This window comes from Neoarius graeffei, chromosome 7 (genome assembly GCF_027579695.1).
Source record: "Neoarius graeffei isolate fNeoGra1 chromosome 7, fNeoGra1.pri, whole genome shotgun sequence".
NCBI lineage: Eukaryota > Metazoa > Chordata > Actinopteri > Siluriformes > Ariidae > Neoarius > Neoarius graeffei.
The window spans coordinates 91,266,491-91,290,207 of record NC_083575.1 but is presented as its reverse complement, the minus strand read 5'-3'; the positions used below and the strand labels follow the sequence as shown (position 1 = coordinate 91,290,207).

At 42.7% G+C, this 23,717-nt stretch overlaps 1 protein-coding gene across 1 annotated transcript in view; it reads left to right on the top strand.

Moving 5' to 3' along the window:
- The window catches only part of hpgd (15-hydroxyprostaglandin dehydrogenase), an 82,032-nt gene extending 80,996 nt beyond the window's left edge, over nt 1–1,036 (top strand). Inside the window, exon 7 of the mRNA XM_060926568.1 lies at nt 337–1,036. Within this exon, the coding sequence (XP_060782551.1) occupies nt 337–460 (124 nt within the window). The 3' untranslated portion in view covers nt 461–1,036. The remainder of the gene's footprint in view (nt 1–336) is intronic.
- Nucleotides 1,037–23,717: the final 22,681 nt, after the last annotated feature.

Here is a 23,717-nt window from a genome sequence, read left to right as displayed (position 1 = left end):
GATGAGCTACTGCAGCCTTGACATTCTGGTTTCATAATCGACTTTAAAAAAAAATTTGTTTCTATTTTGCATAAACTTGCAATGGAAACTTGCTGACTGAGACGAGTGCTCTCGGTATTCATGTAGCTCTCCACCGTATGCACTGAAATCGGATCCTTTTTCATGAATGCTACTATATAGCCTAGCTGCATTGTATCTCTCCACCACATCAGATCTATCCTTCACTCTGCTCACCTCATGAGGTGCTTACTATTTGTGCCAAGTGTTTCACAGCTTTATATTTCTAACATCAGCATCCCTAACTTTCAGTACTTTTTATGTGTGTGTGTTCTCTAGGCCATCCATGATCGCAGAAGGAATGATGCGCCTTATAACAGACGAGAGCCTTAATGGAGCTGTGATGAAAATCACCTGCTCGAAAGGGATTCACTTCCACGTGTATGAGCCTCTGTCAGCCTGAACCAGCACTAAATCCACTCAGCTCAGGGCTCTCATTCAGCAGCTTGTCCAAACCGGTCTCCTAAACAATCGGAGATCAGCCCGGATGTGCCTGGGATTCCTGAAAACACAAAGAATGAGTTAAGACGCATGTCTAACAGGAAAGTCCCTCTTGTTTCACGTGATTAAGCAGAGTAATTTACACTGTCTAATGAGTCGCAGCTTTATCATGTGAAAAATCCTGTCTGTTTAACACACAGAATAAAGTGAAGCAGGATAATCTGAAGTTCAAAATGTTGAGATTTACAGCAAAATGTATCAGGTTTGTGTGTCTTCCTTGCTGATGTTTGACTGCTGTGTATCGAGTGTGATTGAAACCATGTTATAATGACTCGTTAGGAAAAACTGTTGCTTATATTTATCTGATTTTTCCTGCCATAATCACTTCAGATAACAGAAATCCTGTTCTTATTGTATGTATTAAATCAATGTTACTATTTACAGCAGAAGTTAAGGGGTGCTAATATATTATAGTGTTTAGATTTTGTAAATAAATAAAAATCTAAAATGATTGAATGAATAAATGCATATTAAAAAGTCTTGTTGCCATGGCATATTAATTTGCTAGGTTGTTATATCTGCATCACATTGTATTGCATATAGAATTATTTTATCATTTTTTTTTCCTGAAATTACAGTACAATCCCAAAGTCTGACACTACACACACAATATCTGGGATTCCCCTCCCCCTTTTTTAAATTTTCCAATTAAAACTAGTCCATGCCAGCTCAAGTGCATGCAAATAATAATAATAAGTTCAATTTATGTAGCGCCTTTCACAAACCCAAGGACGCTTTACAAAAGAATTACCACCAAAAAAAAAAACTAGGAAGAATAGTATGAGGTAAAGAGAAAAGTTTTCAAGTTGGCTTTGAAGGAAGAGAGAGTGGAACAGTCACGAAGTGATTGTGGTAACGAGTTCCAAAGTTTAGGAGCAGCAACACTAAATGATCTGCCACCCATAGATGCCAGTTTAAAACGTGGAACAGTCAGAAGTCCACAGACAGAAGATCTGAGGGAGCGGGAGGGACAGTACAAATGAATTAGCTCACAGAGATAGGAAGGAGTGAAACCATGAAGAGCTTTATAGGTTAAAAGCAGGATTTTGTATTTGATCCGAGAGATAACTGGCAACCAGTGCAGTTGCTGTAAAACAGGAGTGATGTGAGCAGTGCGCTTGGTGAGTGTGAGGACTCTTGCTGCTGAGTTTTGGATGTACTGCAGGTGATTGAGCAATGTGGCAGGGAGACCATAAAAGAGAGAATTGCAATAGTCAAGACGAGAAAAAATAAATGCATTGACCAACATATTGGCATCAGTTTCCAAGAGAAAAGGGCGGAGACGTGCAATATTGCGGAGGTGAAAGAAAGCATTCTTAGTAATTAGTTTGAGATGGGGTTCAAATGTAAGGGTGGAGTCAAAGAGAACTCCAAGGTTTTTTATAACTTGGGAAGGATGAATAGACACACCATCAACATCAATAGTAAAACTGGAGAAATTCTGAACCTGTCTTTTGGTACCTACTAATAGAACCTCCGTTTTGTCAGCATTAAGTTTAAGGCGGTTCTTATGCAGCCATTGCTTAAGGTCAGTGATGCAAGTCCTTAGCAGCTGAACAGAAGCTATGGAAGGGGTGATAGTGATGTAGATTTGAATATCATCAGCATAACAATGAAAGTTAAGGCCATGGTTACGAATAATCTGGCCTATAGGAGAAACATATAAAAAGAAGGGGACCAAGGACAGAACCCTGAGGCACACCTTGAGCAACAGTAGCAGTGGATGATTTATGAACACCAATAGAAATAAACTGTTGCCTGTTTGCTAGATATGACTGAAACCAGGATAAAGCTAAGCCAGTAATACCAAAAGAAGATAGTCTGGAAATGAGTCTCTCATGATGTACGGCAGGGGTCTTCAATCCTATCCGCAAAGGGCCGGTGTAGCTGCAGGCTTTCATTACAGCCAAATTGGAGGCTCACTTGATTGTTGACTGGAGACGAGGGTGAAATGATTAAACAAGTGAAATCAGGTGTAGCTCCTGCTTGGTTGGAATGAAAGCCTGCAGCCACACTGGCCCTTTGTGGATAGGATTGAAGACCCCTGATGTACGGTGTCAAAGGCAGCTGTGAGGTCCAAGAGAACAAGGACATTGAGATGACCAGCATCAGTTGAGAGCAGGAGGTCATTAACAACTCTTAAGAGAGCAGATTCAGTGCTATGCATATTGCGAAAGCCTGACTGAAAGGGTTCATAGAGATAATTATGAGCAAGGAAAGTATGAAGATGAAAGGCTACAACTCTCTCCATTACTTTAGCTAGGAAAGGGAGATTTGAAATGGGTCTGTAATTGGACAGTGAAAGAGAATCTAGACCAGGTTTCTTTATTTTGTTTTTCCCAATTTATTTTATTACCAGAAAAGAGTCATTGCTTAAGAAAACACGTTTAGAGTTTGCCTAATAGCATGTGGAAGACTCCCCAAACACATGGAAGAAGATTCTCTGGTCAAATGAGACTAAAATTGATCTTTTTGGCCATCATGGAAAAGACCATGTATGGCACAAACCTAACACCCTGAGAACACCATTCCTACAGTGAAGCATGGTGGTGGCAGCATCATGCTGTGGGGATGTTTTTCATCTGCAGGGACAGAAAAGCTGGTCAGGACTGAAGGAAAGATGGATGGCACTAAATACAGGGCAATTCTGAAGGAAAAACTGTTTGAGTCGGTCAGAGGTTTGAGACTGGGACAAAGGTTCACATTCCAGCAGGACAATGACCCTAAACATACTGCTAAAGCTACACTTGAGTGGTTTAAAGGGAAACATTTAAATGTCTTGGAATGGCCTAATCAAAGCCCAGACCTCAATCCAACTGAAAATCTGTGGCATAACTTGAAGATCGCTGTACACCAACGCAACCCATCTAACTTGAAGGAGTTGGAGCAGTTTTGCCTTAAGGAATGGGCAAAAATCCCAGTGGCTAGATGTGCTAAGCTAATAGAGACATATTCCAAGAGACTTGCAGCTGGAATTACAGCAAAAGGTGGCTCTATAAAGTATTGACTTTTGGGGAGTGAATACACTCTGGATTTCTTTTTTGTTTTTTGTTTTTTTCAATCTTAATTATTGTTTGTGTTACAATAAAATAACAAATTTCACTTTTAAAGTGTAAATCAAATAGTGTAAATCAAATGGTGCTAACCCCCCAAAAATCAATTTTAATTCCAGCTTGTAATGCAACAAGACAGGACAAACACCAAGGGGGATGAATACTTCTGTAAGACACTATGTAAGATTTTTACTTTTCAGTTAAGTTCTTTTGCTAATCATATAATCTGCAATAAAATGTGCATTAAATTAAAAGAACGCAACATGCAAGCATTTTCACTAGTAAACAGATTTTTGAACCTCACTCTATGCACCCTTGTAAAGATACTGTTACACATGAATACAACAGTGGTGTGAATGTTATTTTCCAATAACAGCATGTCCCAAAGTGTTTCTCTTCTGATACTACATTGTGCTCAAACTCAGCATCTTTATTTATTTAAGAACATATCACACATTTTTATCTCATTATAGTGGAGCTCCATACTTATAGGGTAGTCACACTAGAGGCGGAATGAGCCGGAATGCAGTCGGAATGAAAATTCTTCGTATATTCCGGGATATTCGAAGTGCATTCTAAAAATTCTGACTGCATTCTGAGTGCATTCCAAACATTCAGGCCCATTCTTGTGGCCAGCCCGAATCTTTTGCTCATGCTCAAAACATTCAAGGTGCATTCGAAGAGGAGAAATATCGAACGGCATTCGAAGTGTATACTGACTGCATTCTAAATATTCTTACGGCATTCCAACAGCATTCAAAACATTCTGATCGCATTCGAGGGAAAAATCTAAATGGCAAGCCACTTCAAATCCTGCCAGAATGTCACAAATGTGCCTCGAATGAGCCGGAATGCCGTCGGAATGCAAATTCTTTGTATATTCCGGGATATTCAAAGTGTATTCGAAGTATTCGAGCTGCATTCTCTTTGAATTCTTAGAAGTTCGAAACATATTCGGCGGCTATTCCGGGAGCATTCTGACTGCATTTGAGGTGAATTCATACAGCATTCGAGGCACGTTCCGACCAGACTTCGGGTGGTATTCGGGCAGCAATTGAACAGCGCTCATACGGCATTCGAAATGCATTCTTAATATTTTCACTGCATTCTAACAACATTCTAGGTATTCCTACTGTGTTCCAACTACATTTGAACTGCATTCGAAAGCTAATACAAACCGGAATGTGCAAGAATCATTCGAGGCGGGTTCAAAGCACATTCTAAGTATTTGAACGGCATTCTTACAAAGCTGTAAGAATGTTGGTCAGTTTGAAATTCCCACCCGAATGTGGCACGAATTTTAAAAAAATTTTCATTCGGGCTGGTTCTGCTTGATTCCTGCTAATTCCGAATAAGTGTGACGGGGCCTTAAGGCAGAACACCATCAACATGATTAAGGGGCTTGTTTAAAGGGCTGGACAAAAACCAAAGGAATTTTAACCAACAACCTTCCAGATGCTGTATAGTCTGTGTTTTTCATCAGCTGATTCCCAACAATGTCACCTAACATGGGAAAACTTTACTAAAAGATCCACGAATAAGCATGCATTCATACTGAACAAATGCTTTCATAATTAACTGACATAACAAATGCTATGGAAACACAAATTACAGAAACAAATGCTTTTGTTTTTAGCTTGAACCAGAAAGCTTCACAGGGTATCCCATCATCTTGGCTGCACCAAGGAAGCAAAATTGTTTGTCCACTCTTAGTGGGAGGGGCATTCTCTGTCTCCTCTGTCAATCACAGTAACACTAGCCAATCATGATTGTAGGAATTTAATTCTAAATAGTGATGTTGACTTTGAAATCACTGCGAAATCCTTCGGGATTTGACAAGTTGACCTGAATCCAGTCAGTGTTTTCATTAATCGTGTACCTTTTGTTTTCAAAACATTTTGCTATAAATCCCACCCCTGTCAAAAACCTACCATCCACCGACGAAACCCCTCTATCTGACCCAAGTGGTACAGTCCCTCGGTTTCCCCACATAAACCTGGAAGTGCCGGAGTTTGAATGCCGGTGAGTAAAGTGAATACGGAAATGTCATCACAAAGTTTTACCCAATAAATGAGTGTTTTCCACAGCCCGTGTGTACATTTGCATTTCTTGATATTAGACAAAGTGAACACAGATGAGAGATGTAAATGACAATGAGCATTTTGAACAAGACATGACAAACATTTGGGATCCAAAAATGGCGCTCGGCCTTTCCCCGCTCTCCCCACAGCACAGTTAATGCTAGGCCTTTCCCCGCTCTCTCCACAGCACAGTTAAATGCATGAAAATGAAGTGATGGCAAACAGTGATTAATGCCGAGCATGGCTTATGAAACCAGTTATACTGATCAATTCAAACGGTCTGGACAAGGAAAGAAAACAGCAATACACTAGTGACAGGTCAGCTGATGGTAAAGTGGTGGCAAAAGGCTGCCTGCGCACTGCACATGCTCCGTTAGCTTAGCTTTAATATTGCCTGCATGGTTTGGCTCCTGTTGCAACTTGGCCCACGAGGGTAAAAATTTCAACCAAAGACCTTGAAAACTTGATATTTTTTCCTCACTTTTCGGTGAAATTTGCCATTCTGTGTTGAAAATAAGAAAGTATGTCCCCTATGATTTTGGTGTAGAGCAGAGGAAAACACTAGGTGGGGGAGGGGTGGTTTCTGTCCCACTCAATCCACAGAAATGATGTCAGAGAGCAAATGATCTCGCGAGCGCAATGATTTTCGAAGATGGACACAGTGCCGAAGATGAAAATGACAAACTCCCAATGTGTCGCAGGGGTTTTTCTAGAAAAATTTAGTATGCGGGAGCTCACCATGGCGAGAGAGCGACGTGACCAAACGGGGGGGAGGGGGGGGGGATGGTGCAGAAGTGAAGCCTTTGAAAAATTGAGGCTACAATGGGGCATTCTGAGGCTATCTGAGAGGGAAATTGTAACAAATTGTTTATTTGTCATCATTGAAAAAGAAAATAAAACTTTGTCACAAACAACACTTAATTCAAATTCTAATACCTCATAATTCAAATTACACATAATACTAATTCCTCATGATTCAAATTGAGATTTATAATTCTAATTCAAATGAATCAAACTTACAAAGTATTAAACATTCATCAGAGAAATCTGTTGTTTTCTTATACTAGAAATAAGGTAGAGTTAGTTGTACAAAACAAAAAAAAAAAAATTCCAGAGCAAAATTATTTTCTCAAAAGGAAACTAAAAAAGTAAACATTGTAAAGTTGGAATCCAACCCAAATCACATAAAATTTGAAACCATGCAAAAAATGTAAGCGCACTAAAAAAAAAAAAAATACATACTTGAACTTTTCCTGGAACTCGGCCTTTTTCTCATTTTGCTTTTCCACTGAACACTCGGTGCCTTCATCAGAGCAAGACATCTGGTCTTCATTCCAATGTCACAGTGCTCGGTTGGCGCGTCCTTCAATGAGGCCCTGGAACCGGCGGCACGGACCGATCCCTCTATTGTCGCAATCTCGCGATCGGAAACATATTTATCCACTTTGTGACAGAAAAAAATGTCATCTTCTTCTGCCCCAGACAGTCTTTGGCTTTCTTCTGTTTTCTGCCGCAGGATGACATCTTTAAATGCCCAAGTGTCAACAAAAACAACTCGCGAACTTCTTCTGTAAAAAGAATGACCTTTCACCAGTGGGTGAAAGGTCATTCAGTCTCGAGAAATCTCACTCTACAAGTCAGCTGACATTGTATGTAACCTATGTCAAATCTCGCGAGAGCAGCTGCGACAAGTAAACAACTAAACAACATGGCGCCTCGGTCTGGAAAATGCCAATTCGGATCGTTTTTTGCACCGTCTGACGGTGTATCTACTATGATTGGAATATTTTTGGAGTAATTATAACGTATTTGATGATCATACACATTGTCACGTGATGTTGCTGAGATGTTTTTACAGGGAAAAGATCATTTTGAGAAAGATTGCATGTTGTGCAGTAGCATATACTGTAAGTGCATGGCCTAAGTGTGACTTGGGGTTCAATCGGCATTTCGGTAAGAGGGCGCACACCGAGAGTAAGAGGGCACAGTGCCCCTGTTCCTCGATTTAGACGAAAGCATGTGTCGTGTTCTGTGTCAAATGGCTGACTAGCTGTATTGGAGCTATTAGAGAGCAGCAACTGCAAGTCGTGCAGATTCGTCACTCTAGATGACCTGCTTTGCAGGCTGCTTTAGAACATCCCCACACCAAAACTAGCCCTATCAGTATTTACTCACCATGGAAATCAGTTTAACCTTTAACTGAACCACACTCCTATCTGGAATTACATTTTAAATCTTCATATTAGTGGACCTCCTTTGGCCCATGCGAGTGGAGCCCCATAGGCATAGAGTGTGGATACATAAAAAAAACATCCAGTTGTTTCCTGGTGTGTGACTGTGCAAACTGTATGGGTTACTGGGGATTAAGTCTATCCGCACAAGTGTCTATCACCCACAAACTGATGGCTTAGTGGAACGTTTTAATCGAACTCTCAAAAACATAATTCGGAAGTTCGTAAACGAAGATGCACATAATTGGGATAAGTGGCTCAAGCCCCTGTTATTTGCAGTATGAGAGGTCCTGCAAGCCTCTACAGGTTTTTCACCATTTGAATTATTATATGGGCATAAGCCGCGTGGCATTTTGGATGTGCTATGTGAAAATTGGGAGGAGAGACCTTCATCTAGTAAGAACAAAATTCAATATGTTCTTGACCTGTGCGCCAAACTCCACACACTAATGCACTTAACCCAGGATAATTTGCGGCAGGTGCAAGAACGTCAAATCCAACTGTACGAAAGGGGCGTGCGCCTTAGAGAGTTCACACTGGGAGACAAAGTACTCGTATTATTGCCCACGTCAAGCTCCAAATTAATCGCCAAGTGGCAAGGGACCTTCAAGGTCACACGGCGAGTCGGGGACGTTGACTATGAGGTGAGGCGAACAGACAGGGTTGAGGCATTGCAAATTTACCACCTCAATTTGTTAAAACGTTGGAATGAGAAGGTCCCCGTGGCATTGGTGTCAGTAATCCCGGAGAAGGCGGAACTGGGGCCGGAGGTTCAAAAAAGAAAATTGACATCGCCAACCACTTGTGGAGACCACCTCTCCCTGGTCCAACTCACGGAGGTAGCCCAGTTGCAGAAGGAATTTTCTGACATGTTTTCGCCCCTGCCCAGCCGCACCCACCTCATAGAACACCACATTGAGACGCCCCCGGGGGTGGTAGTGCGCAGCCGCCCTTATCACCTGCCCGAACAGAAGAAAAAGGTGGTCCGGGATGAACTCAAGGCCATGCTCGAAATGGGCATAATCAAGGAGTCCCACAGTGACTGGAGCAGCCCAGTGGTCCCAGTCCCCAAGACCGATGGGTCGGTCTGGTTCTGTGTGGACTATAGAAAAGTCAACGCGGTGTCTAAATTTGACGCTTACCCAATGCCTCGCATTGACGAGCTGCTCGATCGATTAAGCACTGCTGGTTTTTATTCGACACTGGATTTAACGAAGGGATACTGGCAGATCCCCTTGACTCCTCTATCCCGAGAGAAGACGGCCTTTTCCACGCCGTTTGGCTTACACCAATTCATCACACTTCCTTTTGGGTTATATGGGGCTCCCGCGACGTTCCAGTGGCTCATGGACAGGGTTCTCCACCCCCACATCACCTACGCAGCTGTGTATCTCGATGATATTATCATCTATAGCAATGACTGGCCGTGGCACTTCGAACACCTGAGGGCCGTCATAAAGTCGCTGAGGCGTGCGGGTCTCACAGCTAACCCAAAGAAGTGTGCAATTGGGTGGGTGGAAGTACGGTATCTGGGTTTCCACTTGGGTCATGGGCAGGTGCATCCCCAAATTAATGACTGCAGCAATTGTGGCCTGCCCAAGGTCCAAGACCAAAAAGGGGGTGAGACAGTTCCTGGGGCTTCCTGGCTACTATTGTAGGTTCATACCTGATTATTCGGACGTCACCAGCCCGCTGACTGCTCTCACTAAAAAGAGAGCACCAGATCCGGTCCAGTGGACGGAGCAATGCCAACAGGCTTTCTCTAGGGTAAAGGCTGCACTGTGTGGGGGGCCACTGTTACACTCCCCTGACTTTTCTCTCCCCTTTATTTTACAGACGGACGCATCGGACAGAGGGCTGGGGGCTGTTGTGTCCCAGAAGGTGGAGGGGGAGGAACATCTTGTGCTGTACTTTAGCCACAAGCTGTCAGTGTGGGAAGGCAGGTACAGCATGATAGAGAAAGAGTACCTAGCACTGCAGTCTTATTAATTTGGGGATACACCTGCCCATGGCCCAAGTGGAAACCCAGATACTGTACTTCCACCCACCCAATTGCACACTTCTTTGGGTTAGCTGTGAGACCCGCATGCCTCAGCGACTTTAGGATGGCCCTAAGGTGTTCGAGGTGCAGTGGTCAGTCATTGCTATAGATCAGGGCTTTTCAAAGTGTGGGGTTCACCTCCCCTAGGGGGCACCAGAGTTCTTCAGGGGGGGCGCAAAGTGAGGAAAAGTAAACCAGAATAAGTTACTATTGCAGACATTTAGCGAACTTCAGCTAGCCTTTGCCAGAGACAAAATGGATCGATTTTTAGTACCTAAAGCTACAGTGAGTGAGGAGACAGAGTCTGGGCCAAGCAAAAATAGAAGGAAGTATGACCACAATTATTTAAAGTTTGGATTTTCATGGACTGGATCTGAAGATGCTCCACTGCCACAGTGTGTTGTCTGCCAAGAGGTGCTAGCTAACGATGCTATGAGATGTTTAAAATGTGTAAAAAAAGATGTTTTTAAAAAAGCACAGATGTTTTAAATGTGTAAAAAAGCAGTTTTAAAAAGCACAGATGTTTAAAATCTGTACAGAAGAGGTTTTAAAAAGCACAGATGTTTAAAATGTGTAAAAAAGAGGTTTTAAAAAGCACAGATGTTTAAAATCTGTACAGAAGAGGTTTTAAAAACCGCATGTTTAAAATGTGTAAAAAAGAGGTTTTAAAAAAGCACAGATGTTTAAAATGTGTAAAAAAAAAGTTTTAAAAAGCACAGATGTTTAAAATGTGTAAAACGATGTTTTTAAAAAAGCACAGATGTTTAAAATGTGTAAGAAAAAGATGTTTTAAAAAAGCACAGATGTTTTAAATGTGTAAAAGAAAAAAATAAAAATGTATACAACAACCATTTTTTAAAATACGAATGGAACATTAAGTATAGCAACAACAAAAATTGTAAGGGGGCGCTGTTGTTTATTTGCTCTCTGGGGGGGGGGGGGGGGCTGACTCTCCCACACTTTGAAAACCCCTGCTATAGATGATAATATCATGGAGATATACAGCTGCGTAGGTGGTGTGGGGGCAGAGAACCCTGTCCATAAGCCGCTGGAATGTCGCAGGAGCCCCAATAACCCAAAAGGAAGTGTGACGAGTTGGTGTAAGCCAAACGGCGTGGAAAAGGCTGTTTTCTCTTGGGATAGAGGAGTCAAGGGGATCTGCCAGTATCCCTTCGTTAAATCCAGTGTCGAATAAAAACCAGCAGTGCCTAATCAATCGAGCAGCTCGTCGATGCGAGGCATTGGGTAATCGTCAAATTTAGACACTGCTTCGACTTTTCTATAGTCCACACAGAACCAGACCGACCCATCGGTCTTGGGGACCAGGACCACTGGGCTGCTCCAGTCACTGTGGGACTCCTCGATTATGCCCATTTCGAGCATGGCCTTAAGTTCATCCCGGACCACCTTTTTCTTGTGTTCAGGCAGGCGGTAAGGTCGGCTGCGCACTACCACCTCCAGGGGCGTCTCAATGTGGTGTTCTATGAGGTGGGTGCGGCTGGGCAGGGGCGAAAACATGTCGGAAAATTCCTTCTGCAACTGGGCTACCTCCGTGAGTTGGGCCAGGGAGATGTGGTCTCCACAAGGGACCGGAGTGGTTGGCGATGTCAATTTTCTTTTTTGAACCTCCGGCCCCAGCTACGCCTTCTCCAGGATTACTGACATCAACACCACGGGGACCTTCTCATTCCAACATTTTAACAGATTGAGGTGGTAAATTTGCAATGCCCCACCCCTGTCCATTCGCCTCACCTCATAGTTGACATCCCTGACTCGCCGTGTGACCTCGAAGGGCCCTTGCCACTTGGCGATTAATTTTGAGCTCGACGTGGGCAATAATACGAGCACTTTGTCTCCCGGTGTGAACTCTCTAAGGAGCGTGCCCCTGTCGTACAGTCGGATTTGACGTTCTTGCGCCTGCCACAAATTATCCTGGGTTAAGTGCATGAGAGTGTGGAGTTTGGCGCGCAGGTCAAGAACATATTGAATTTCGTTCTTACTACAGTAGATGTAGGTCTCTCCTCCCAATTTTCACGTAGCACATCCAAAATGCCACACGGCTTACGCCCATATAATAATTCAAATGGTGAAAAACCTGTAGAGGCTTGCAGGACCTCTCGTACTGCAAATAACAGGGGCTCGAGCCACTTATCCCAATTATGTGCATCTTCGTGTACGAACTTCCGAATTATGTTTTTGAGAGTTCGATTAAAACGTTCCACTAAGCCATCAGTTTGTGGGTGATAGACACTTGTGTGGATAGACTTAATCCCCAGTAACCCATACAGTTCATACAGTGTGTGTGACATAAATGTAGTGCCTTGGTCTGTCAGGATTTCTTTTGGAATCCTGACCCGGGAGATAAAGCGGAAGAGCGCTTCCGCAATACTGTATGCTGAGATATTGCGGAGAGGCACTGCTTCCGGATATCGCATTACATAGTCCACCAGAACTAAAATAAAGCGATATCCCCATGCTGACCGATCTAATGGCCCGACGAGATCCATCCCAATTCTTTCAAAAGGGGTCTCAATTAAAGGGAGAGGGCGCAAAGGCACTTTTGGAGTGGCCACGGGATTTACTAATTGGCATTCACAGCACGCCACACACTACCAACAGACATCCCCACAAATCCCTGGCCAATAGAACCGGGCCATTATTCGGGCAAGTGTTTTATCCTGCCCTAAGTGTCCGGCCATGGGATTAAAGTAAGTGGCCTGGAATATGAGTTCCCAACGGCTCTTTGGGATTAATAACTATTATCTTTTCGCCAGTTTGAGTGTCCTGCGTCACTCAGTGTAACCTATCCTTAATAATAGAAAAATAGGGGAAGGCCAGCGTCACATTTGCCTGGAGAATTTGACCATCGATTACTCTTACTTGGTCAAATGCATGCCGCAGAGTCCCATCTCACGACTGATCTAATGGGAAATCCCCAAGGGAATCCCCGAAAGAGGGAGGAGGGGCGGGGTGCTCCTCACTCCGCGTATCGCCCTGACACGGTGCTGACGTAGATGGCTCTGTGACAGCTTCTCCCACCAATGCTAGTCTGGGGTCTTCCCCAGACAGATTACTGCAGGACCCACTACTTACTATGTGGGTCATTAACTCCTTAAATCTTGGCCAATCAGTCCCCAAAATCAGTGAGTGGGTGAGACGATGGTTAACCGCTGCCTTCACACTATGCTTTTCTCCCCGAAATAGAATGTAGATGGACACTAAAGGGTAGTTGTGAACATCCCTGTGCACACACAACACCTTCACCACTGGTGCTCTCCCCAATGCCTCACCTTGCACCATAGTGGGGCGGTTTAGCTCGAATATTCAAAAGGATTGTGCATTTTGTGATACAAGCATCAAATTTGGCACAAATGTACATTGATATATGGCGAACATTTTCAGATATTGAGCCACTCGGAATTCTCCCTTCATGTCCGCCATATTGGAATTCAAAATGGCCACCATTTGAAATCTACATTTTCGATTATCTTTGGGTCTAATGCTGCTATTGACTCGATTCTGGTGTCTAAATGTATGTTTTGGGGGGCAAGGAATCCAATGGTAACAATCTGCATCGCATATTTTGTACCAATGAGCCGCCATATTGGATTTCAAAATGGCCGTTGTTTGAAATCTACATTTTCGATTATCTTTGGGTCTAATGCTGCTATTGACTCAATTCTGGTGTCCAAATGTATGTTTTGGGAGGAAAGGAATCCAATGGTTACAATCTGCATTGTGTATCTTTATAAATTAGCCAACATATTGGATTTCAAAATGGCCGCCACTTGAATTCTACATGTGCGATTACCTCTGTGTCAAATATTTTTATAGTACATGACAATATTTGCTGGTATCCATTTTTCAAAATGACATACTTTATTACAGTACTCCACTTAATTCATGAGAGATGAATATTCATCATCATGTATTTTTGACAAGACAACATTTTACTCAAAGTCTGTGAAGTAAAAATTGTTTTGACAAGTTTGAGTTGTTGATTAGATTCTGTGTTGTTCTAGGTTTGATATGGAACCCGAAGGAGTTCCAACAGTTAAGCAATAGGCTAATTATCCTAAAGTAGGTGAAGGTGACGGGCCGCACGGTGGTGTAGTGGTTAGCACTGTCACCTCACAGCAAGAAGGTCCTGGGTTCGAGCCCAGCGGCCGACGAGGGCCTTTCTGTGTGGAGTTTGCATGTTCTCCTCATGTCTACATGGGTTTCCTCCGGGTGCTCCAGTTTCCCCCACAGTCCAAAGGCATGCAGGTTAGGCTAACTGGTGACTCTAAATTGACTGTAGGTGTGAATGGTTGTCTGTGTCTATGTGTCAGCCCTGTGATGACCTGGCAACTTGTCCAGGGTGTACCCCGCCTTTCGCCCGTAGTCAGCTGGGATAGGCTCCAGCTTGCCTGTGACCCTGTTGGAGAGGATAAGTGGCTACAGATAATGGATGGATGGATGGAAGGGTGAAGGTGACTGCATTGTCAAGCAGGAGAAGGTGTGTGTTCCTGAAAGTTTAACTGGAACAACTAGATAATGCTGATGAACAAGAATGAGTATCTATTCCGTCCTCTGCCTCTTGGTTACTTACTCAGTCACTGACTTTTGGTGGATGACTTCCTCATGATTGTACCAAATTCTTTCCTTTTTTTAAAATGATGGATTTAATATTGCTCTGTGGGTGCTCCCTGGAGCTTTCTACAATCAAATCACTGTCTTTAGAATGGAAATCACCTCATATTTTCTGGAAACTTTCAGCTGATTTAACCATAACTAATTTAGGGGTTTTACACCAATGGAGGGTGAATAGTTGACAAATTAATTTTTTTATTTGTAAATAATTTTGCAAACTATACTGATCAATCCATTTCTCAATAATATGGGCTATTTTGTGTAGAGACATGACATACAGCTCTGGAAAAAAAAAGAAATAAGAGACCACTTAAATATTTTCTTAAATCAGCATCTCTGTGTACGGCAGCCATTTCATTCCAGTGTCTGTGCTGGGATTCCAACACATCTCATTTTACTTAATGAGGTATTGATTAGGTCATCACCTGCACCAAATATTATTTAATGAGGGAAAGTATAAAATCCACTGATGTGGTCATCACTATCCTCTTGCAATAGGACCAGTCTGGATGGCAAACACAGTGCTAGTATTACCTTAAATTTAATTGGAATATAAAAATATCTATTCTTCATGTAACAGTCCACAGAATGGAAACAACAGGAAAGTGAAGTTTAGGTCAGATAAGCGCAAATGTAGATTTCAAATGGCGGCCATTTTGAATTCCAATATGGCAGACATGAAGAGAGAATTCCAAGTGGCTCAATATCTGAAAATGTTCGCCATATGTCAATGTACATTTGTGCCAAATTTGGTGCTTGTATCACAAAATGCACAATAGGTTAGCTATGCTGCCCCACTACCAGGATTAGGTGGATTGAGGTCTGGTTACAGCCGGAATCTACCAAAGCCTCGTACGTATCCCCTTGGACACTTACCAGTATATGATATGCTCCGGCCCAATCGAGGGCGGTTTCTGGTGCACTGGGGACCCGGACCACCGCACCCACCTCCATCGCAGAGCACTGATTTTGGAGATGTCCCAGCTCCCCACAGCACCAGCACACCGGCCCAGCCTCTCCCTCGGCACTGGTGTTACGGATATCACTCACCTGGGGGGGAGAAGACACAGACAAGGAAAGGGAAAACGAGAGGACACCATGGGTGCGCCGGGCCGGCTGGGGGGTAGCTGGCCCCTGCCTCTGCGGTGGGGGAATGGGGTGAGGACGGGAAGCAGAGGGAAAGAGAGAGGAAAGAGGAGAAGGAGAAGCACATCTTCCTGCCATCGGAACTACCGCCATGTGGTCCTCTGCCAGCTCGATAGCTTGATCCAGCGACACCAAGCGATGCCACTGGACCCACTCTGCCGTTCCTTCCGGAAGTCGCGTGATGAACTGTTCCAGTGTCACCAGGTCAATAATTCCCTCGGCGTCGTGGAAATCTGCCCTCAACCACCGCCGGCAGGCGTCCCGGAGTTGTTGCCCGAACGCGAATGGTCGGCCAACCTCCTCCAAGCGCAGCAAGCAGAAGTGCTGCCACTGTTGCTCTGGGGAGTGGCTGACACGCTGGAGGATGGCTCTTCGGAGGTCCGCGTGCACAAGCCGGCTGTTGGCGGGGAGCTGCAGCGCGGCAAGCTGCGCCTCGCCCATCAGCAGAGGGATAAGATCTTTAAACGGTGAGGACTCCATGGGGCTGTTCCCTTCTGCACTCCTGGGTTTCGGCACCACTGTAGAAATGGCCTGGATGTGGGTGGAGCACAGAAGTATGGCAGGCTGTTATTTGCTTGTGAGTTTTCTTTATTTTGCTTTTCAGCACAACTCTGTCCATTGGGGACACACTCATATACACACACACACACACACACACACACACACACACACACTCAGACTACTATCGTGTTCTGGTCCCCGATCTCCCCTCCTCTATTCCTCTCACTCCTTTTATAGGGCGCCATCACTGTAAAAGACACACAAACACATGTTAATTGACAACAGGTGTAGCGATACGACCACTCACCTTCCCTGACTCCGCCTTCCATTCACAGACTGACGCTCGACCACGCCCCCGCTGCTACACCCATTGAGTTTTTTCTGATGGTTTCGGTCCTGTGTGGGTGTGCCTGCTACCCCAGGAAACCCAATAGCTGAGTAGTGAGTAACCCATTGAGTTGTTTTCTGATGGTTTCGGTCCTGTGTGGGTGTGCCTGCCACCCCAGGAAACCCAACAGCTGAGTAGTGAGTAACCCATCGAGCTGTTTTCTGGTGGTTTCGGTCCTGTGTGCACGTGCCTGCCACCACAAGAAACCCAACAACTCATGAAGTAGAGTAGTAGTCGGGACAGTATAGTAGTGAGTAACTTGTCACTGTTGTCACCCGACATTTTGTGCAACATAAGGAAACAGTATGGTAACTATAACGGTAGAAAAATAAAACAAAAGAAGCTGGCTATGATATAAGAAAATTCTATAATCCAGAAAAAGATGGCAGCTCTGCTTTTAGGCAGTGCCTAAATCTATCTATTATTCAAAAGTAATGCTGTGGAACATCTCTAAAAATGGTTAGTTCCTGTTCTCACTTCTTCTTCATGTGTCAGGTCCAGAGCAGACATTGATGATCATGGCCCTCCAGTCCTCTGTGTTGTCAGCTAAGTGTATGAACTCTGTGTTCTTGAGGTGGTTGGTTGTGTATTCTCTCTGACTGTTGGTGAATGTTCTTCGCCATCTTCCTTGGCTTTTCTTATCCTCAATTTTGCCACACAGCATCAGTTTTTCTTTCCTAATGACATGGCTGAAGAATTTCAATCGTTACTCCCTAACTGTCTTGATAAGTGTTCTTTGGATTTGTGCCATCCTCAATACATCCACATTTTATTTCTTTTCTGTCCATAATATTCACAGAATTCTTCTCAGGAACCACATCTCAACAGCTTCTAGTTTCTTTGTCAAGTTGTTAGTTCGTGTCCAGCTTTCACAACCATAGAGTAATACTGACCACACACATGGTTTGAGAATCTGAAGTTTTGTATGTAGCATGAGGTTTCTGTTTTTAAAAATAGGACTCATCTTGTTGAAAGTGCCTTTTGATCCAGTGATTCTCTTCTTTATTTCCTTTCCACATTTTCCATCTGATGTTATGGTGACTCCAAGATATTTGAATTGGTTTACTTGTTTGATTCTGTCATTTTTAGATTGGATGTTACACTCTGGAGCTTTGGAGGATTGAGGCTTCTTAGTGACCACCATGCATTCTGGTTTGCTGGCATTAAGTGATAGACCGTTTGCTTCACTGCTGGCTGTCACAATGTTCAGGATGTCTTGCAGATTTTGTTCTGAATCAGCAATCAGTACGGTGTCATCCGCATATCTTTGGTTGTTTATAATCTGACCTCCCATTTTTACTCCTTTTTGATTTTCCATATCATGTCGGATCATTTCACTGTCGATACTGAACAGATCAGGAGTCAAGACACAACCTTATCAAACTCCTCTTTGAATTGGTTTAAATTCACTGTACTCTCTATCAATTCTGATTGCTGCTTCTTGTTTCCAATACAGATTTCTGAAAATTCTCAAATCTTTTCCATCAATATCAAGGTAATTTAAGATGTTTTAAAGATTCTCACACTTTACTTTATCGAACACTTTTGAATCATTGATAAAGCACAAGTACAGATCTTTTTTTGTCTGACTTATTATAGGCGCTATAAATGTCCAGTCCCTCATTGGCCTCACTTCATTCTCTTGAAGATAAGACAAAAAAAAGGGCTTGTTTCAGAGAAACCTCAAAGCATAAACTCCTCTGTTCTCAAGTTATCCTTCCATAACTATTAAACATCTTACAGAAAAGTTTGATTACACATGTTAATGTAAAGTCCCTATGAATGAGCTGTTACTATAGAAACAATGGATTAGAATGAGCTGCTGTTATAGAAAAGTAATCAACACAATCAATTTTGGCCAATGAGAATCCAGTAGCACTGTGATTGATATAAATACTTAAGAAATGGTTAAAGCCACAGGGGGAAAAAAATCACAGAAGTCCAGATTTGTGTCACTTTTCCTCTGGCAAACTTCTGTAGTGCCCTCATTTGCATATCAGAACCTGATTGGCTGTTATATTTTATGATGCCATAGTACTTTGCCGTGTTGTGTTTAAGACCAACTGGGTCTTTCTACTGAGATACTCGGTTCAGAATGTAGAACAACCACTGAATCAAGGTTGATGGTGACTTTATAGGCTTTAAACATACAGTTGTGGTCAGAAGTTTACATACAGGGACATGAATGTCATCTTGGATATGAATGTCATGGCAATATTTGGGCTTTCAATAATTTCTTTGAACTGTTCTTTTTCTGTGGCAGAATGATTGTACAGCGTACATCTTTAAAAAAACACTAGAATTTGGTGCACAAGTTTTAATTTTCTTTGGGTTTTCTGAAATCAACACAGGGTCAAAAATATACATACAGCACACCTAATATTTGGCTAAAATGTCTCTTTGCAAGATTCACCTCAACCAAACATTTTTGTTTACCATGAACAAGCTTCTGGCAGAATTCTGGTTGGATATTTCATGACTCTATATGGTAGAATTGGTAGAGTTCAATTAAATTTGTTTTGTTTTTTTCTTGGTATGGACTCAACTTATAAGCACGGTCCATATATTTTCAACAGGACTGAAGTCAGGACTTGTTTTAAGCTTAATATTAGCCTGCTTTATCCTCCACAACCAGCTCTGATGCGTGTTTGGGTTCATTGTCCTGTTGTAACTCCCGAGTCCCAAGTCGTGTTCAAGTTTGATGGTTTATGCTGAAGAATTCTGAGGTAGTGCTCCTTCTTCATTATTCCATCCACTTTGTGCAATGAACCAGTTCCACTGGCAGCAAAAGAGCACCAGAGCATGATGATCCTACCACCACCACCAGCTGGTACAGTGTTCCTCTGTACATGGTGGTCATTGTGGCCAAACAACTCAATCTTTGTCTCATCTGACTATACAGCTATGCTCCACAAGGCTTTTTCTTTGTCCGTATGGTCAGCTTCAAACTTTAGTTAAGCTTGAAGGTGTCAATTCTGGAGCAGGGGGTTATTTCTTGGATAGCAGCCTCTTAGTCCATGGTGATCTGAACTGTAGACAGTGATCCATCAGTTTCCAGTTCATGGCAGGGCTGAGCCATGGTGGTTCCCAGGTTGTTCCTGACCATCCAAATCAATTTCCTTTCAGCTGAGGGTGACAGTTTGGGTTTTCTTGAAGCAAAGTGGCTTGGCAAAGTGACTACACCTCACAATAACTTGGATACGATTGTTTGAACTGATCTTGGAATTTTCAGTTGTTTAGAAATGGCTCCAAGAGACATTCCAAAGTTGTGTATATCTGCAATCCTCTTTCTCAGATCTGCACTGAGCTCCTTGGACTTTCCCATTTTACTGTGTGTTGGTCAATCCAATGAGTGCTGTAAACAAACCCTTTTTATGAAGGCACAGAGAAGCTACCAGCTGTAGTCAATCATGATCACTAACAGGAAGTTAAGAGACCTCGGCCTTGGCAAGATAAGAGACATTTTGGAAATTTCAGCACCTCTGAATTAATAATCTAAGTGAGCATATATTAATTTTTGACCCTGTATGTATAATTTTGACCCTGTGTTGATTTCAGAAAACCCAAAGAAAATTAAAACTTGTGCATAAAATTCTAGTGTTTTTTTTAAATTAAAGATGTATGCTGTACAATCATTCTGCCACAGAAAAAGAACAGTTCAAAGAAATTACTGAAAGCCCAAATATTGCCATGACATTCATATCCAAGATGACATTCATGTCACTGTATGCAAACTTCTGATTACAACTGTATATGACACAGAACATTTACTGTATATCCTGGTAAGATAAGAAAACAGGAAGGAAAAAAGAATATTTCATGGTGTTCAGCAAGATAAAGGAATGAATTCCTCTTTGTGAAACAGTACACGCAGCACAAATATGTGAAAGATAAACATCTCATCTCATTATCTCTAGCCGCTTTATCCTTCTACAGGGTCGCAGGCAAGCTGGAGCCTATCCCAGCTGACCACGGGCAAAAGGCGGGGTACACCCTGGACAAGTCGCCAGGTCATCACAGGGCTGACACACAGACACCCATTCACACCTACGGTCAATTTAGAGTCACCAGTTAACCTAACCTGCATGTCTTTGGACTGTGGGGGAAACCGGAGCAAACCCACACGGACAACATGCAAACTCCACACAGAAAGGCCCTCGCCGGCCCCGGGGCTCAAACCCAGGACCTTCTTGCTGTGAGGCGACAGCGCTAACCACTACACCACCATGCCGCCCAAAGATAAACATATATATATATATATATATATATGATCCTTCACGTCCTTTACTCAGGGATGAAAATGATCCAAAAATCTGGCATGGATTTAGCACATTAGAGTCATCTATTGTAAACTGTGGATAATCACACTTTCATAAATGATGTGAGATTAAACTCTCCGATTCACACATGCACGTGGGCCCTGTAAGTTTTTCACCCCACACCTGTGTTTAAAAGTTCAGCCGCCTGAACACATACACACAGATGATTCAGTGCAGTTAAAGACCTTATAATTATACTTAATGTGCTGGAGATGCAAACAAAAAGCCATAAACATGCTGACTGACTGGGTTCAGGCAGTACAGCTGGTTTTACTTGTAAACATCCTTCCTGGGTGGTAAATGATCAATTTTAGGCCACATGTGCCTTTATTTTTGGGATTAGCCTACAATATAAAATTAGGAACAGCTAGCAAAAAGAATTTTTAGGTTTCGTTATAAGTCAACCTAACAGTTTCAGTCCTAGGAACGTTCACAGGTAAGATTAAGGTTGTAGAAATGTTAATAAACTTTTCCAGAATAGTGCATTTTTTCTTTTGGTTTAAAAGAAAACCATCATGAAACCACCACTGAAATATTTATGATGTACAGTGATGATGGTGCTAATTTATCTGCCTGGTGTAATATTTTCATTTTCTCCTTGAGAAGCTGTCCTACACAGACGTCACAATGGGACATTGTTATTGCTGGAGCATTTACGATGATGTTTAACAGGAAGGATAACGAGACTGTCAGTGACGGCGTAGCTCACTCCGGCCCCGTCTAGTACAGAAGGAACGATCTAAACTGGGCCACCTTGCGCAATCAATATTACACTATATACAAGCTATACATAGAAGCGATATCCACCCTAGGAATACCGACCTATTTGAAAGAAAGAATCCAAAACGGCGACGAACTGACTGAGAAGAAGCGATTTTTGTTGAACTGCTCATTAAGGCTTAATCAGTCCATAACTTCATTAATCACTGTAATTAAGCAAATCTGGGTAGAAGTTCTATGCACCCTAGGTACCCCTACCTTCATGCTAGAAAGACTCAAAATCGGTGAAGAATTCAGGGAGAAGAAGCGATTTGTGTGGAAACTGCTCGTTAGGGATCAATTAATTACTCCATATCTTCATTATTAATTGCAATTCTGCAGATTTGGGTAGAAGCTATCTATATGCACCCCACGCAGACCTACCTTCCTGCCAAAAAGAATAATAATCAGTGAAGTATTGAGAGAGAAGCAGCGATTTTCGTGAAATGTGGGTGACGCTGAATGGACGACAGTCGATGGACGGATGACAGACAACACATGATGGCATAAGCTCATCGCCTGTCAGTTGGATGAGCTAAAAATCTACAACCTTAAACATAACAGTCAAGTTTGTGCTGTTAGCTCCTAAAAAGCAAAAGAAATCAAAACCTTTATTCAGGCATCATTTTCCAGTGACAATCAATGTCATATTAATAAGAAGATCAGAGTAGAAATAGTGAACATGTTGGACTCAAAGTCCCAGAATGCAATGCAGGCCTATGATACAGTTGTCCTGAGAAATGCTGTGTTTCATTACCTCATAATTACTGACCACTGACCTGAAAAAAAGCAAAGAAAACACCTCCTCAACCCCGAGTTTAGTAAGTAATTTGAAATCAACATGGCCGCTCGGTAAACAGAGTACCTTTTAAATGAGTTATACTGTATATACACAAGTATTAGCTTTAGATCAATCAACGTATTCACTTTTTAAATCTATAACACTGACTGCACTGTTCACGCTTTCGAGGAACGAAATATGCATCACTCATTACAGCTAGTTAGCTAGTTTGTTGCTAACAAATGACAAACATGGAGCATTCTCATTTTTTTCTCCACTTTGTACCTTGAAAACACCAAAATCGAAAATGATGCAATTCCAAGCTCTGACTTACGAGGAAAGTTGAACGTAGCATTACAGCACAGACTTAACTTGGCTAGTTTGTGCTTTACAACATGGTGAACACATGATCTTTGCAAAACAAATGTAGAAAGTCTCATCTCATCTCATTATCTCTAGCCGCTTTATCCTTCTACAGGGTCGCAGGCAAGCTGGAGCCTATCCCAGCTGACTACAGGCGAAAGGCGGGGTACACCCTGGACAAGTCGCCAGGTCATCACAGGGCAAATGTAGAAAGTAGCATAGATAAAAGTATTCCATGTTATTTTGGTAAAATATACTTATGCTTTCTTAAAGCAGGATCAATTCTTAGAACATTTTTTGCAAAACCCAGTTTTCAGTGTCTATATAAAGCCGAAGAACTTTTTCTGGTCAGTCCGTTCCCAGTTCATCTCAGGTATGCAGCAGAACAGGAATGTAGTAAAAGAATGGAAACTTGAGAACGTTCTGCAATACAGGTTGAAACAAAGCGTAGATTTGATACATGATTGCATAAAGACATGGCTGTAGAATTTGCTTCTGTTATGGTGTAAAAACCTGTAATGAGAGGGTTCGCATGGCACACTAGGTATCAAGACAGTTTATTTGTATTGCGCTTTTAACAACAAATATTGTCGCGAAGCAGCTTTACAGAAAATTAAAGACTTTAAACATATGAGCTGGCGGCACGGTGGTGTAGTGGTTAGCGCTGTCGCCTCACAGCAAGAAGGCCCTGGGTTCAAGCCCCGTGGCCGGCGAGGGCCTTTCTGTGCGGAGTTTGCATGTTCTCCCCGTGTCCGCGTGGGTTTCCTCCGGGTGCTCCGGTTTCCCCCATAGTCCAAAGACATGCAGGTTAGGTTAACTGGTGACTCTAAATTGACCGTAGGTGTGAGTGTGAATGGTTGTCTG